Raw genomic sequence first — 16,167 nt, 5'->3', positions numbered from 1 at the left:
GAGAGCTGAAGGACAACAGAAGAAAGGAGAGCCAAATATAGAATGCTAGGGAATATCAACATTAAAAGGGAAAGGTAGTAGAAACGCAGGTAAAGCAGTTAGAGGTAGCTGAAGAATCAGAATCAGCAGCAGAATAAACACATAGCATGTAATGAAGTAGGGATTTTAAAATATGTGCAGTACAATCCTGTAATTAGTAATAGTTCTGGCAATCTTTTTTGCATTCTAAATAGAATAAAGTATTTTGGTTTAATTCTAAAAAATATTCTTCCACTGAAATATTTTAAATCAGAGGCCCAGAAAACAAAGGCTGGAAAGAACCATAGACATCTAGCCCTCCTGGATGTTATAAAAATGAGGTAAACTTTTCTTTTTTTTTTTTTGAGTCGGAGTTTCACTCTTGTTGCCCAGGCTGGAGTGCAATGGCGTGATCTTGGCTCACTGCAATCTCCGCCTCCCAGGTTCAAGCGATTCTCCTGCCTCAGCCTCCCTAGTAGCTGGGATTACAGGCATGTGCCACCATGCCTGGCTAATTTTGTACTTTTAGTAGAGATGGGGTTTCCCCATGTTGCTCAGGCTGGTCTCAAACTCCCGACCTCAGGTGATCCATCCGCCTTGGCCTTCCAAAGTGCTGAGATTACAGGCGTGAGCCACCGTGCCCGGACAAAATGAGGTAAACTTTTCTAAATATCTGCACAAAAAGCATGAAATCCTATATATGCTGAGATTGCTAGGCACTTCACAGTCTTCATTACAGAGACTGGTAGGACTTTGGGTCCTGCTTCATCAATCCAGAATTTTCATCTCTAAAACCACAGAGGAGAATGAAACACAGTAGACTGCTAGTTAAAATGAAATTTTTATAAGACTTTCTGGCTATATCCCCAAATGCACAGACAACAAAAGCAAAAATAGACAAATGAGATTACATAATACTAAAAAGCTATGCAACCGCAAAGAAAACAGTCAACAAAGTGAAAACAATCTGTAGAATGGTAGAAAATATTTGCAAAGCATACTTCTGATAAGGGGTTAATATCCAAAACATAAAAAGAACTCAACTCAACAGTAAGGAAACAAATAATCCAATTTAAAAAATGAGCAAAGGACCTGAATAGACATTTCTCAAAAAGATATACAAATATCTAGCAGCAATATTAAAAAGTGCTCAATGTCACTAATCATCGGGGAAATACAAATTAAAACCACAATGAGCTATCACCTCATACTTATTAGAATGGCTATTATCAAAAAGACAAAAGATAAGTTTTAAAGAGCATGTGGAGAAAAGGGAATCCTTGTATATTCTTGGTGGGACTGTAAATTAGTTTAGCCATTATGGAAAAAAGTGTGGCAGTTCCTCAAAATAATTAAAAATAGAACTACCATATGATCCAGCAACCCCAGTACTGAGTATATATCCAAAATATATGAAATTGGTATGTTGAGCTATCTGCACTCCCATGTTCATTACAGCATTATTCACAATAGTCAAGATATGAAATCAACCTAAATGTCCATTAGCAGATTAAAAGATAAAGAAAATATCGTATATATACATAATGGAATACGATTTGACCTTGAAAAGAAAGAAATCCTGTCAATTGTGACAACATGGATGAACCTGGAGGACACAACGTTAAGCAAAATAAGCTACGTACAGAAAGACAAATACCATATGATCTCACTTACATTTGGAATGTAAAAAAGTCAAACTCACGGAATCAGAAAGTAAAATGGTGGTTATCTGAGGCTAGGGGTAGGGGTTTTGGGAGATGTTGGTCAAAGGACACAAAATTTCAGTTAGGAGGAATAAATCCATAAATACAAGAAATATATTGTATATAACGTAGAGTTAAAAATAATACATTGTATATTTAAAATTTACTAAGAGAATAGATTTTAAGTGTTCTTACCATACACAAAAAAATGATAATGTGAGGTAATACTTATTTAAATAGTATCATTTAGCCATTCTACAATGTATATATATATCAAAATACCATGTTGTACAACATATATAATTTTTACTTGTCAATTAAAAAATAAATGAAATACAAATTAGAGACAGTAGAAATTAAAAAACTAAGTTTTTATACAACCCAGAACGTAAAACAATTTTTAAAAATGGTATATTTATTATCAGGATGTGCTTATTTTTAAAGTTTAGATTCCTAATATTTCCATACCATAAATTCAGTCAAAAAGACTTTCGAGTCTTTTGATGAGTATAATATTTAAAGATGTAGTTTGAATAAACATCATTATGTCAGCCCTCAAATCCAGTTGTACTGTACAACTAACAGAAAATACTGCACAGAAGTCTTAAGATAGTTACTTCTAAAGTAATCATTTTTTAAACACTCCACCCTTTTATCTCAGGATACTCTCAATTACATAGAGAAAAACTACATAAAATGCTGTAAATTATCAACATAGTTAATGCATTTATAATTTCCAATATGTTAAAAAAAACTTGGCATATTTTTAATGTGCAGTTTCACATTATTTGTATCTTTGTGTGAAATTTTAATAAAAATCTTATGGAATGGCATAAATACTACTATAGGTATACAAGGGGTATAGATTTTCTTAGAACAAAATATGCAAACCCCACAAAAATAAAAATAAAAGCAAATTTTATTGGGTACTTACATATTTAAATGTAAGTTTGTAAAGTGGGGAAAAACATTTAAATTTTTTTCTGGTTTAATTATAAGAATACTATCAGAATCCTTGATAACAGATTATTCCTTAATATTAAGGATTTTATTATATAAGACTTTAAACCAATATATAAAAACAACACCGACCTATTTCTTTCTACTAGACTAGGGTTTCTTAGCCTTGGCACTACTGAGATTTGGGGCTAGATAATTCTTTGTCGTTGGGGGGTGCTGTCCTGTGTGTTGTTGGCTGCTTAGCAGCACTCCTAGCCTCTACCCCCCTGCCAAGTTGTGACAACCAAAAATGTCTCCAGACATTGCCAAATTTGCAATGAAGGGCAAAACTGCCACCTTTGAAAACCACTGTACTAGATCATTCTCATCACCACATATGCATATTCCAGTATCTTCTATCTTAAAAAAATAAAATATGCCCTTAATGCTACATTGTCTTCCAGCTAAAACCTCAATTCTTTGACTGCATTCAGAGCTAAAATTCTAGAAAGAGCTGTACATATGCCCTGGTTCCATACCTCCAATGAACTACTCAAGATACTGCAATTTAGTTTCTATCCCACCACTCTATGGCAACTGTTCACTGAGGCACTAGTGATCTCCATCTTGCCCACCCCAGAGAAGATTTCTCTTTCCTCATTTCAGTATTGTTTTTCTGTAGCATTTGGACTAGCTGGCTACCCTTTCCTCTTTCCTCTGACTTCTGCATATGTATTCTACTATTTTCCATACTATAATCTATGTGCTGCCACACTGCACTCTTTCTTCTCTATCCTTAATATTAGAGAATGTCAGGGCTTGGTCTAGGCCTTTTGCCTATCTACATTCTCTCTATATTTGGTTTCACATAAGCCCCTGGCTTCAAATACCTATCTATGAGCTGATTACTCCGAATATATATCTTCAGCCTAGACTTGTTCCCTTGGACTCCAGGCATATTTATACAATTTCCTAATTGATAATGACAGTTACATAACTCATAAGCATCTCAAAATTAACATGTTGAAAAACGAGTTCTTAATAGATGTAACCCCTGCTCCATATAACTTTATCCTCGTATTTTTCCCCAAGTCTGTAAATGGTACCACCACCTACTCACTTGCTCATTTCAGGAAAAAGAAAAATCAGCCACCTGGAAGTTATTCTTTTATTACTCCTTTCTTTTCATCTGCTGTTTCTTTAAGTATCATGGAGCCCTGTGTTTTCCAACTCCATAATGTATCTTAAATGTATCTACCTCTCTCCATCTCCAGTACTGTCGCTCTGGACCAAACCACCACAGTATCTTACTAGGGACACTGCAGTTGCCAGGTCTTCCTCTTTCCTTCCTTCCCCACATCCAAACCATTCCCCACCCAGCAGCCAAAGCAGTCTCTTATATCACTCTTCTGCCTCAAACAACGGAACAGCTTCAGGTTACTTGTGGAATAAAATTCAAACCCCTTTCCACTGCTTATGAGGGTGCCTGCCTCCCTAACTTCACCCCCCTCCCACCCTATGACCATGTGCCAGAATGGCAGGTCTCTTCTTTGTTACTAGAATGTGACAAAACTAATCTCCTACTGGGCCCTGGCATTCATTTGATCCAATGAATGAAGAGTGCCAGGAACACTCTTCCTCTGCTCTTCTCATCACTTGTCCCTCAGGGCTCACCTTGCAAGTCACCTTACCTAACCTTTTTGGACAGAGCGCCCCTGGCCAGCCACTCTAAGGAAGCCTGCCCCATATACTGTACCTCATAAGGTGGTTATTACCTTCATGACACGTACTAAAATCCATGAGCATCCCTTGTACTTGCTGATGTGCTCACATGTTCACATATCTGTCTGGTGCACAGAAAAAGGCTTGGTGCTTGACACGTGCTACAATGAGCCTCACTTAGATTTCACTGTTCATAAGCCCAACACTGAGTACTGAGCTACTATCAAATGCCTAGAATTGAATCAGGCTTTTGAATAGTAAAAATAAGTTCAAAGTAAATAATACTGTATTACCATATTAAATAAATGTATTAAATGTGTGTGATTCACCTGAACACTTTTCTGAAAAATTTTAAATTTTATTTCAGAACAGGGTAATGTGTGGCCATGGGAAAGTAAAGAGAAATGTATATTAAATATCAGTACAACCTGGCCCAGGTTGTTATATAATGCCAAGCATATTAATCAAAAGTAAAATTATAAATCATATATTATGGTAGATGCTTATATATATTATGCATACAATATGTATGTATGTTAATTTGATCATTCTCTTTAAAAGACAGCTAGATTTCTAGGTAGATCTATAAATTTTATTTCTTAAAAATCTTTTATACATTTATGTGCATTTACAACCATTAACTGTGTTTCAATTTCTAACCATCCTGGATTTATTTTAGATGGTCCTCTCCTAAGAGAACTTCTGAATGGTCCTCAAATGTTAATATATCATTGAGCTTACTTGAAACTACTTAAATAGAAATAAAAGATACAACAGATATCAAAACTAAACTCACTGTCTTTCACTCCCCAAAAACTATAACTTCTCTACTACTGATCAGGTTCTGCTTTTTATTCATTTATGTATTTATTTAAGAAGCTTTCAAGAGCACCTACTATGAGTACCTCACTCTGTTATCATTCTTTTTCACCTGTAAATCCCTTTCATTCCACCTCTCTCCCTATCAGTCTCTTCTACATGAATGATAATTCTAAATACCCTTTCAGGAAGGCCTTCCCTTTCCCCAGAGACAGGAATGTTTCATTTGTTATGATCCTCATGTGTTCCGCAGGTGCTTTTGTTCTAGAAAATAACTCAACTGATTTATCACAAGTAATCCATCCTTCAAACATTTATCGAGGCATTTATTTAGGTCCTAAAAACTAAGGTGAAGTTCATGCCCTTCATTTTTAAAGTCAGGGAAAGGCTGACATGCAAAGAAATAATTGTGATATAAAGTGGTAGCATAAAATTTAATACAAACATAGGTTTATTATCTTTTTTCTTCCCCATGAGAGGAAAGAAGACATGGCATTGCATGTAACAACAGTGCTCTGCACAAGGTTGTTAGTCAACTGTATACAGAAGAAAGAAACCAAATGTAACTTACCGAGCGTCCGGAAAGGTCTCTGACTTGGTAAGTGGGAAAAGAAACCAGGCTTCAGTGCATTTGTAATCACAACGTCAAAAAGGTCTGTAAAATCATTCCTAAAAGCAACACAATTTTTCATAAATTTATTTTAAGAATTAGAATAGGTCCATATAAAACAGAACTTGATTTTTGCTTATCTATTTTACAACAGCATCATTTATCTTTTGATTAACTTTTATATGCTTTATATTTTTCTCACACTTTAAGGTGAACATTCCATTGGAAATAGAAGGTGGTTGAGTACTAGTCTTCCTGACAACTCTTTGAAGTATAAACATAATCAGGAAAAAAAGAAAGCAGCACATAGACTCTAGGTACCAAGCTGGCTTTGGCAGTGAAGTCAATAGTTTCTAACGGTTGGAAATAGTTGGAAAATCTATCTTCAAATTTGGGGGCTGCAATTGGCTGGCTTTGTTAGCTTGAAGAGTTAACAATTTTGCGTGTTACATGGGTCCCACAGAAAGCAGCATTATAGCAAGTCATGGTCATCTTTCAGAGAGTGCTTCAAATATGAAGAAGATACTTTATCTGACAATCAGTGTAGTCTTATAATGTGGTAACTTTTATATGATAATAATTAATGATTTTAAATCTGTACTTATCATTATATTAAGGATTATTTCTGATGGCAAAGGAAAGGTAGCCCTTCTCCTGAAGGACTCACTATTACAATGGGGGAAACAATATTTATGCAACATTCCAGAATACTTTTATGAATCAAACAGCAATAAATAGAAATTGAGATGAAGAAAGACTATAGCTATCTATGCTAATAAAAAAGGAATTAAAATCTCAATTGTTCATTTTAAAGTTCATTTTTGTTCATCTAAATTTAGTTAGTGGGCCCACTACTAAGATAGCAAATGTCTCTATGAGCGGCACCTTCCAAGACATCCAGGACTTTGGCCTTAATTCACCCAAAGAATGCATTATTATATATCAGCCTATATATTATTCAAAAAGCAGAAATTCTACTCACAGATTGTAAGCATATCATAGAACAAACTAAAGTCACACCTGCTAAGAACATGGAAATCATGATGCTAAAAAAGCTAGTGAAGGTAGGTTTTAAGGCTCAAACTTGCTCCATACTCACGGCAATTCGGTATTTGATGGAACTTGAGGAAACATTAGGGGAGACCTAATAGCTCACTGTGGAATCTTGCTTTGACCATAGATATTTCCTGGTATTGCCCACAAGAATAAGTATTTACACACTGAAGTCTATCAACTATTCCTATCTAATTCTCTACCCGTATTATGCTATTTGAATATCCCCTCATACCCACAAGGCATTACTGTACCATTTTATGATCACAAAATTGAAGCTTAAAGAGGTTATAAAACCTACTACAGTAAACTGCAGAGTGGGGCTTGAAGTCAAGTCTGTCTTACTTTAAAGTCTATGCAATTATACTGCCTTCATTTTCACGAATTCAATCCCATCCTGGTTGTGTTAAACAGTAAAGTACATGGCTCCACACTGAAATGACTAAAAAGTGGCTGTACTCCAGGTATCTGTGGAGGAGTATAACCTACAACTCAGTGTCCCTCAGTCATCATCCAAAGATGAGAAACCAAATTCATGGAAAACTGAAGGATATACAGTTTACCACCTTCTAGAAAACCTAAAACCCGGACATTCGGTGAGCTATGAGCATACTGGTCCCCAGTAACATTGCTTTGCTAAAATGTACTTGGTTGGGCTGCTGTCAGCAGATATTGAGGTATGTCATCAGAAAAAAAAAAATCAACTTGTCACTCAGCATTGCTTAAAATAATGATATGGTCATGGCTGACACTTTTAAAAAAGCCCTGGTCTAATCTGCTATCTGTATTTCATAAGACAATGAAAACCGAATGACTCATCACTCACCCAAGGATATATTCACAGAGAAGTCTACAGTAATCACTGTGAGAACTGGTAATTAACAGAAGAATTTTCCCAGCATTCTTTAGCTGTCGAAGCCACTTTTTCACAGATTCAGGACAACTGTGTAAATATCTGCCTGGATCTCTTTTTATTTCTGGAAAATATATTCCACAGTTTTCTGAAAAATAAAAATATCATTGAGGTTTCTCTTTTTAAAGATTTTTTAACTAAATGTATTCTCTAACAAGTTAATCTCTTTCAAATCTATAGATAAAACTAAAAGGATAAGAACAAAGTTTGACCAACCTAGCAATTATGCCAATACTACTTGCTTTTTAAGAATAGTTCTTTACTTGAAAACATATTATTGTTTGAAAATGTTAGTTGATAATATTCGCTGGCTATTTGACAAGAACTGATAAACTGTTAAAACAGGTAACACAAGAAACACAATATGATCAACATTTTCAAATGCTGTAAGAGAAAACCTTACATGTGAAATATCAATTGGTTACAAATATTCTTTTAATTATTCAATGAATATTTGCTGAATACAGATAAGAAACAAATTAACATTCAGATATTGCACCAGGATCATGTCTTTGGCATAAATAGCCAAGAAGGGCGATGAGTTCCTCAGAGTCACAGTTTGCTATTTCAGATGGAACCTATACTAGGGGAGCCATTCTATAGCCTCTGAGAAGTGCTGAGATATCAAATGGAAAAATTGGTGTAAAATAGGCCAGAACAGGCCAAAAGGCACTGTAGTTGACAGGGAACATTGAATGACTCGCATCACTGAAGTGGGACTGCTTACTCTGCCCCTTTAGAGTGTCCATGGGGTCTGGCTGAGCTCCAAGGTAGATGGTGGCAGTGTTTCCAGATGTCTTGGCCAGACTTACCCATAGTGCTTGACCCAGTGCTTTTTAAGTTGTGGGTACTCAGCAGGCAATTGCAGATTTCGTTGAAATGCTACTAGATTCATAACACCTTTTAGAAATATTGCTCTCAGAGCATGATAGAACCAATAAGCAGATAAAAATAATCCAAGATTTTACTTTCTCTAATTGTTACGAAAAGGACACATGCATAGACAATAAAAAAATAGCTTAAACAGCTTGTACTGAATGATAGAGTCTGCAGTAGCTAGATATGGGATACATCTGTGACTCTGTCCAGTGTGATACACTTGAAATACTTGAAAGTTATATTTCAAGAACATCAGCACATCAGGAAGAAGAGTCTTTTTTTTTTTTTTTTTGAGACGGAGTCTCACTCTGTCACCAAGCTGTAGTGCAGTGGTGTGATCTCTGGCTAACTGCAACCTCCGCCTCCCGGGTTCAAGCGATTCTCCTGCCTCAGCCTCCTGAGTAGTTAGGACTACAGGCGCCACCATGCCCAGCTAACTTCTGTATTTTTAGTAGAGACGGGGTTTCACCATGTTTACCAGGATGGTCTTGATCTCTTGACCTCACAATCTGCCTGCCTTGCGCTCCCAAAGTGCGGGAATTACAGGCGTGAGCCAGTGCCCGGCCAGGAAGAAGAGTCTTTAGTGCAACAAAACGAACAAATAAAAACAAAAATGGTAGCAAATGTTGTGGTCTGCCTCCCCACATCCATCTCCCTCTTTGCTGGGGAGTACTCTGATATTGTTTCAGGTTTCATCTTCCTCTGAGGGGGTCTGTGATGCTAGCAAGGGCAAGGGTCTCTATCAGTCTACACCTATCACAGTTACTCCCTTCTCCTGTCATTGAATTGTTTAGGAAGTGCTGGGGACCCAGGCATGGCAAATGAGACCTGAAGAGAACTCTGCTGCAGGATCCTAAAGTAATATATACCACCGATAAAAAGAAACCTATAAAGGGGGAAATATCCCCACTTCTACTTCTGGACTTTACCATTATTATAAATTCTATGTAGAACTGCAGTGGTTATCATCAACACAAAGCACAAGTCTGATATATCAGAGATAGCGGAGTGGACATATGAAAGGAAACAAACCTGGGTCCCTGATGATATCACTGGGTTTCTGCTTTTGTTTCTGTTTTTGACACAGGGTCTCGCTCTGTTGCCCAGACTGGAGTGCACTGTGGCACAATCATGACTTACTGCAGCCTTGAACTCCTGGGCTCAAGTGATCCTCCCACCTCAGGCCTCTAAAAGTGCTGTGATCACAGGTGTGAGCCACTGTGCCTGGCCACCATTGGATTTCTGATTAAGTCACTGACGAACTCTAACCACCACTGGAAGTACTGTTCAACTTCTGGACAACTTCTAGTTGTACAAAATAACTCATTTTAATAATAGCTTAAACATTAAGGATATTTATTATTTGCAACCTAAAGCATCGTGACTCAGAAATGTATTTCATGAATATCATAACCAGACCAAAAATTACAAAAGAAAGAATATGTTGCAATATGAGAATATTTAGAAGACCAAAAACAAAAACAAAGTTTTTGCTCTTTTTATATTTTGCCCTACAGGAACTTTTGTGTGTGAATCTCTAGGATCTCTTTTTAACATACCAGAGGCTATATAATACTCCTTTAAAAAATTAAAATATATTCTCTGTTTTCCAGGGAAGAGGAAGTACTAGTAAGAAAAGGCCAGTTTAAGAAACAGATGATAATAATAAATGCAAATGGCCAAGAACAGAAAAGTCTGATGAGTGGATGACTGCTAATTTCAGAGGCTGTGTCTCTCTCGGAACTTACTATACCTAAGGGGGTCAGATGTAAGATTATCTCACTTTGTAAAACAAAGCTTTTGTAGCAAGAAGAATTTTATGGGTTACATAACAAAAAAATTTATAGTGTGTAATGCTGAAAACAGGCTTGTTTTCAGAAAACTTGAGAAAAAGTTATTTTTTCTTAGCTATATGTGCTTAGTGCCATCTAGTGATCAAAATATAAATTACTATTAAAAAGCTGCTGTTAACATTTCCAAAGGAATAAAAATATAAGACGTATGCATTTAAATACAATATTTTAAATTTCTTACCTAGGCTAATTTCATTAGTATCTCTTAATTAGTAATGTCTGATTGAAAAGAGTACAAATATAATAATTTAATCAGATAAAATTATTCTCTGAAGTCATAATGGAGATGTCCTTGGTTTGTTCATAAGCCAGACTGAAATGGACAAACTAAGACAAGCCCTGTACAAACACATACCCAGTGGTAGATAATGAGTTGCTCTTACTACAAAAGATCACTGGCTGCCATGGAGAAAATATTTTTGCCCCCTTGTAACCTCCAATTATTTAAGGAATAGGAGACATAATTATACAAATAGAAACATCTTTTTATTGAAATAAGTCAAGGTATTAAATCAAATAAGAGTTATGTTAAACATACTACAATGGATTATAACTGTCTATTAAATTATATCCCCAAAGAAACTATAAACTTCTAAAGGCAAGAAATATATCTTTCTGCTTGGCATGGAGCAAGTATTCAACATATGAATACCTAAATTAGTACAGGAGCAGACACAGGAACATTTATATTTCCCTACATTCAAGGCAAGAGTTTGGTTAGTACCAGAGAGCCAAACTGAAGTGACAAAAATAATATCATTCATGTACAATTAAGGCAGCCTATGAAAAGTCATGTTTAATTATGATACTAATTAACACTGATTGAACAAAATGGAATTTAGACCTAAGATGGAAAGGAGTGGTATTGTTTGTTCTTAACTCACAAAGAAGCCTGTGTTTTCACTTAACCTCTAAAGGAATTCTATTTCACTGCCACTTTATGTAACTTATTTTCCTGGTTTTTCCACCACTCTTAGATCCTTCGATGCTGGTATTTTCTAGGTCCAGAGGAGATTTAAAGGACATTCTTTTAAAAAGCTGATTCTAAAGAATAAAAGTTCAGCCTCCTATATTAGAAAATTGGTTAATGTAGAGTGATAGAAATAATACCAAAGTGTTGGCAACAGTCTGATATGCACATCAAATGGCCTGAATACACCAAAGAGGATTTAGGGACCTCTCGTGGTAAAAAAATATAGTACAACCTGAATATTAAAAATCCTTTTTTTCAGTTTAACAGACAATTGTGCCACATCACTATTTCTATCATCACTGAATAAGCTTTTTCTTGCTAACTGTATCACTACTGTTTGCATGATTTTTGGCCAGAATTTTCCAAGCTGCTGTCCGAGGGGACTAGAGATGCCAGGATGCTAACACTTCCATGGTCAGCCTCCAAATAAGGTCTGTTGTTGTTTCCATTGCATAGTATAATTTAGAAGAGATTTAAATATTTATAATCTTTACAAGTTATATAAGAGTATGCTAGTGAACAGCTAAAATGTTTAGCGATGAACTGTTTAAATGTACTTGCTGTAGAGATGATATAATTAATTTTCTGTAAAAAAGAAACTTTTTTCTTTGCTAAAAGACGCTGAAATATTTGTTGGAGGATAAAAGAGACATTTATTTTGTTTATTTATAGGTGGCAAAAATAAAATTAAAATTTATTAAAACATATTTGCTGTTTATATAACAAAATATATGGTTTATATCTAATTTTATAATTAACTAAAGAAATCTAGAATAGATTGTTTAAATTGAAAATCTATATGCTAAATATAATGCTTGGAAAGTCTCTCAAATAAAAACTGGGAAATGAAGTACAGAATATATGAAAAAAACATAATATATAAAATTTACATTTTAATAGGATCTGATTTCCAGCTCTGTAATTTAATTTGCATATCCTGGCCCTACTCCAAAAATTCTGATTTAATTGGTTTGGGGTAGGGCCACAACATTGGTATTTTTTTTTTTTTAAAGCTTCCCAGGTAGTCCTAATGTGCTACCAGGATTAAGAATTGTTGCCCTAAAATATAAAAACTAGAATTCTTTCTATTATTTTCTTTGTATTTTGCCTGCTTCGCTGGAAATCACAGGCTCTCAGAGGGCAGGGACTTCTGAGTTTTGTAGTGTCTTCATTACCTAACGCATAGCCTTGTACATATTAGGTAGTCAACAAATCATAACTGTTGCCAATTATCTTAAATGTTATTGTGGTTGATGATCTTTAAAATGTTTACTCTTATCCTATACCAATTAAGCATGGTATTCTAGATTTAATTAAGTATTGTGAATACAGAATAATGGATTTCATTCCTCCTATGAAAGGAGGATTCCTGGAAAAAGGGTATATTATGAAATTCTTTGAAAAAAAAATCATTCAAACAGTTTAAATGAGTATAGACAAGCTAAACAGACTCCTTTATCTCTCCAAAGCCATCAAACTGCCTGACTCTGGGCTGAATACAGTCTATCAATATGATTTTGGGTCAGCGGTATTTTAAAATTTTTGGATGTTAATGTCCTTGGACAGTATTACATATGTATTCTAATAGTTTACCCACAATCCCACCATACCATATTGTCTACACTTGGCCTAGTCAACTCCCCTGTTGGCATCAGAGTTCACAACCTATTTTTTCTCCTATGATATCGGAATGAATCATTCTAAAAGAACCTAGTTTCCTCTTTCTGACATGGTTACTGGACAGACAATGTAAATGCGGAGAGAGGTTTTTGAAGGTCTGCCTGGTTTTATTCAAAATATAACAAATCCTTTAATGAGGATGCTGACAGCTGGGAGGGTCAGCAGATGGATCTGATGACAGAATCACATACAATAACAACTGGACAGGCTGTAAGGTCGACAGGGTGACTCAGTGAGGTAAAATTTCATAGGGAGAGATGTAATCTTACCAGGTTGAAAGCTCGGCCATACAGGCATAACAATGGAGGAGGTGTTGTTTGTCAGCAACTTCAAAATACAGAGCTTACAGTTAGCTTAGGCTCCACAGTATAGACAAAGTATAATAAAAAGTTTAGAGACCATGTTTTGCAATTTATTTAGTTACTACTATGTACTTTTGATATCATGTTTCTGGAAAAATATCTGTGCTCCAGAAAGCTGGGTAAGAAGCATGTGTCCTCCTTATAGCCCTAGGCATCTTATCTTCATGTGCTCTGTGTTATCCAATTAGGTGATTAGATTATAGAGCTACATTAATGTCAGTACAATGTTCAGAACCAGGAAAGCAATAATTTCCACTCTTAATCATTCTCAGACTAAACTTTGATAACTGGGTTCTATTCTGCATGACACTTTTCACAAGAAAGTGTGTCCGGAGGAGAATGATGATGTTAACAATTCCTATGCCCCACCCTAGAGATCTCTGGTGGAGCCCCAGAAAGTTACACCTGGCCAATCAGACATTTGCAAACCTATGAAATAGGCAGCTTCGAAGGACCATTTTAATCTTAGGGTTGCTTGAGTCTATGCCTGCATGGTGATGTCCAGCCAGATAACTCTTTAGCCACAATGAACACCCATTTCCACAGTGTTTCTCCTCCTCTAAAATGTCTTTGCATTTTGAATATGATCTTTCTAAAACAGACTTTCGGCAGAGTAGTGGGTCTCAAAATGAAGGTAAATTAGAATTATCCAGAATGCTTTCAAAAATACTCCTAGAGTTTCTGATTCAGTAGGTCTGGGGTGGGGCCTGAAATCGTGCATTTCTAACAATTTCTCAGATCAACTGACAGTCCAAGAATCATACTTTGAGAATTACTTCAGTAGAATACCCCTACAAAACCAGACAGCTTTTTGAAAGTCTTTTTCTACTGGCAGAACATGGTCCTCGCTATTTCGACTAGAAGTACAAAACCAGATTACGCATATTTAACGTTATCTGATAAAAATGCTCAAGTCTGTGTCTATGTTTAAAAACATTTTAAGTAAAAATCTTTTAAGTAAAATAAAATTTATTTTTATTTCCTTTATAAGAAGGATATATGTGAGGGTAAAGACTTAATGATGAACTGTTTTATGTTTTTCACTGTACTATTTCACATTCACTTTCATTTCTCAGCCTTGAGAGCAATACTTTTGTATGTAAAGTAGAAAAAGCACACACTTTGGAGTCAAATGGCCTAAGTTTGAATCCCAGGTTTGCCACTTACAGTATCAGGATTTTTGAGAAATTTACTTAAAAATTTTAATTTTAATTCTTAATTTCTTCACCTATAAAATCTCATTAAATGACGGAGAAGAAAGCCAGGCACAGTGATGTGCGCCTATAGTCCCAGCTACTTGGGAAGCTGAGGTGGAGGATCACTTGCGCCCAGCCTAGGCAACACAGAGATAGCCCATCTCTGAAAAAACAAAAAAAGTAGCGTGGCTAAAGTATCCATCTCATAGTGCTTGGCACAAAATCCCCAATAAGAATTCCCTTCCACCCCTTCTACTTACTTAGACACAACTCTGTCTGATCCTTTTGCAGGGAGCCTATCACTAGAGGTGAAATAGCCAGGATCCTGTGCCTGTTACTGCACTTCTCAAAGTAGCATTAGGTTTTAGTAGCTCATTATAATTGAAGGGGCATTTTCATGTTCTCCTACATGTGATCTACACATAGAACAGATGTTAAATTTATTGAACATAAAACATAAAAGATGTGAGGTGGACTGAGTTTCCAAGATGCACACAACAATATCTCCCACCTCACATGTCTAGAGTTGGAGTTAATTGTTCCATTATTTTATATCTGGGCAGGTTATTTTACTGCTTTGACCAATAGAATGTGGTGCAAATGACCCTGTGTTAGTTCCAGGTGTAGCCCTTAAATGGTCTGGCAGCTTCAACTCCTTATCTGTTGGAAGCCATGTGCCATGTTAAGATGTGCAACCAATCTGAGGCTACCTGAGATGCCGTGAGGAATAGGTTACATGAAGAATTTGTGTTGTAGGTGTTCCAACTGCCAGCCCCAGCTAAGTGCTGAGCTAAAAGCTTCAACTGCAAGACATATAGTGAGCCCCTTGGACATCCAGCCCAGTCATGCCTTCAGATGACTACTGTCCCCGCTGACATCTGACTGCAACCACAGGAGAGACCCCACATGAGAAGCACCCAACTAAGCCCAGAATCCGTAAGTGACATAATACTGTTTTGTGTAGTGGTATCCTATGGAGCAATAGATAACCTAAACAAGATGCTTTGGAATAAAGTTCCAATTTTAATGATTATCTCTACGCAATTCAAGATAAAATATTTACAAATCCTTTTAGAAACAGCTGAAATAAAAGTAAACAGGCTCTAAATTGTTTTTCTTCACCTCCAAAAAATAACTCAAAGGTTTCTATTGCATATAAATTTACAAAATGTAAATACATGAAGAGCTTATGTCAGCATAAATGTTTTAAACAGTTTAAAGAAAACCAAAATTAACAAGTATTTAAAGCAAATTCTACTTATCACTTCTCATCTAGTTCAAATACGAAACACTTAGAAACTGAAAATAATAATCAATTGCTGAAATATGGAGTGAATATAGCAGTAAAAAATGATTATCCTGGGATGTTTGTTCCCCTGCCTCCCTGCTACCCTTTAAATCTCAACTCAAAAACTTTGGATTTTTCTTAAAAAACTAGATTGGTATT

At 35.8% G+C, this 16,167-nt stretch overlaps 1 protein-coding gene across 2 annotated transcripts in view; it reads right to left on the bottom strand.

Moving 5' to 3' along the window:
- NT5DC1 (5'-nucleotidase domain containing 1) overlaps positions 1 to 16,167 on the bottom strand; it is a 147,230-nt gene that overhangs the window by 15,314 nt on the left and 115,749 nt on the right. For both annotated transcript variants that reach the window (XM_015137316.3, NM_001261622.1), the window contains 2 exon segments: positions 7,691 to 7,865; positions 5,773 to 5,870 (listed from right to left, as the gene is read on the bottom strand). In XM_015137316.3, coding sequence (XP_014992802.1) covers positions 5,773 to 5,870; positions 7,691 to 7,865 — 273 coding nt within the window.

The sequence above is a fragment of the Macaca mulatta genome, chromosome 4 (genome assembly GCF_049350105.2).
Source record: "Macaca mulatta isolate MMU2019108-1 chromosome 4, T2T-MMU8v2.0, whole genome shotgun sequence".
NCBI classification, from domain to species: Eukaryota; Metazoa; Chordata; class Mammalia; order Primates; family Cercopithecidae; genus Macaca; species Macaca mulatta.
The sequence above is the reverse complement of the archived record's forward strand: the minus strand, read 5'-3'. Positions and strand labels throughout refer to the sequence as shown.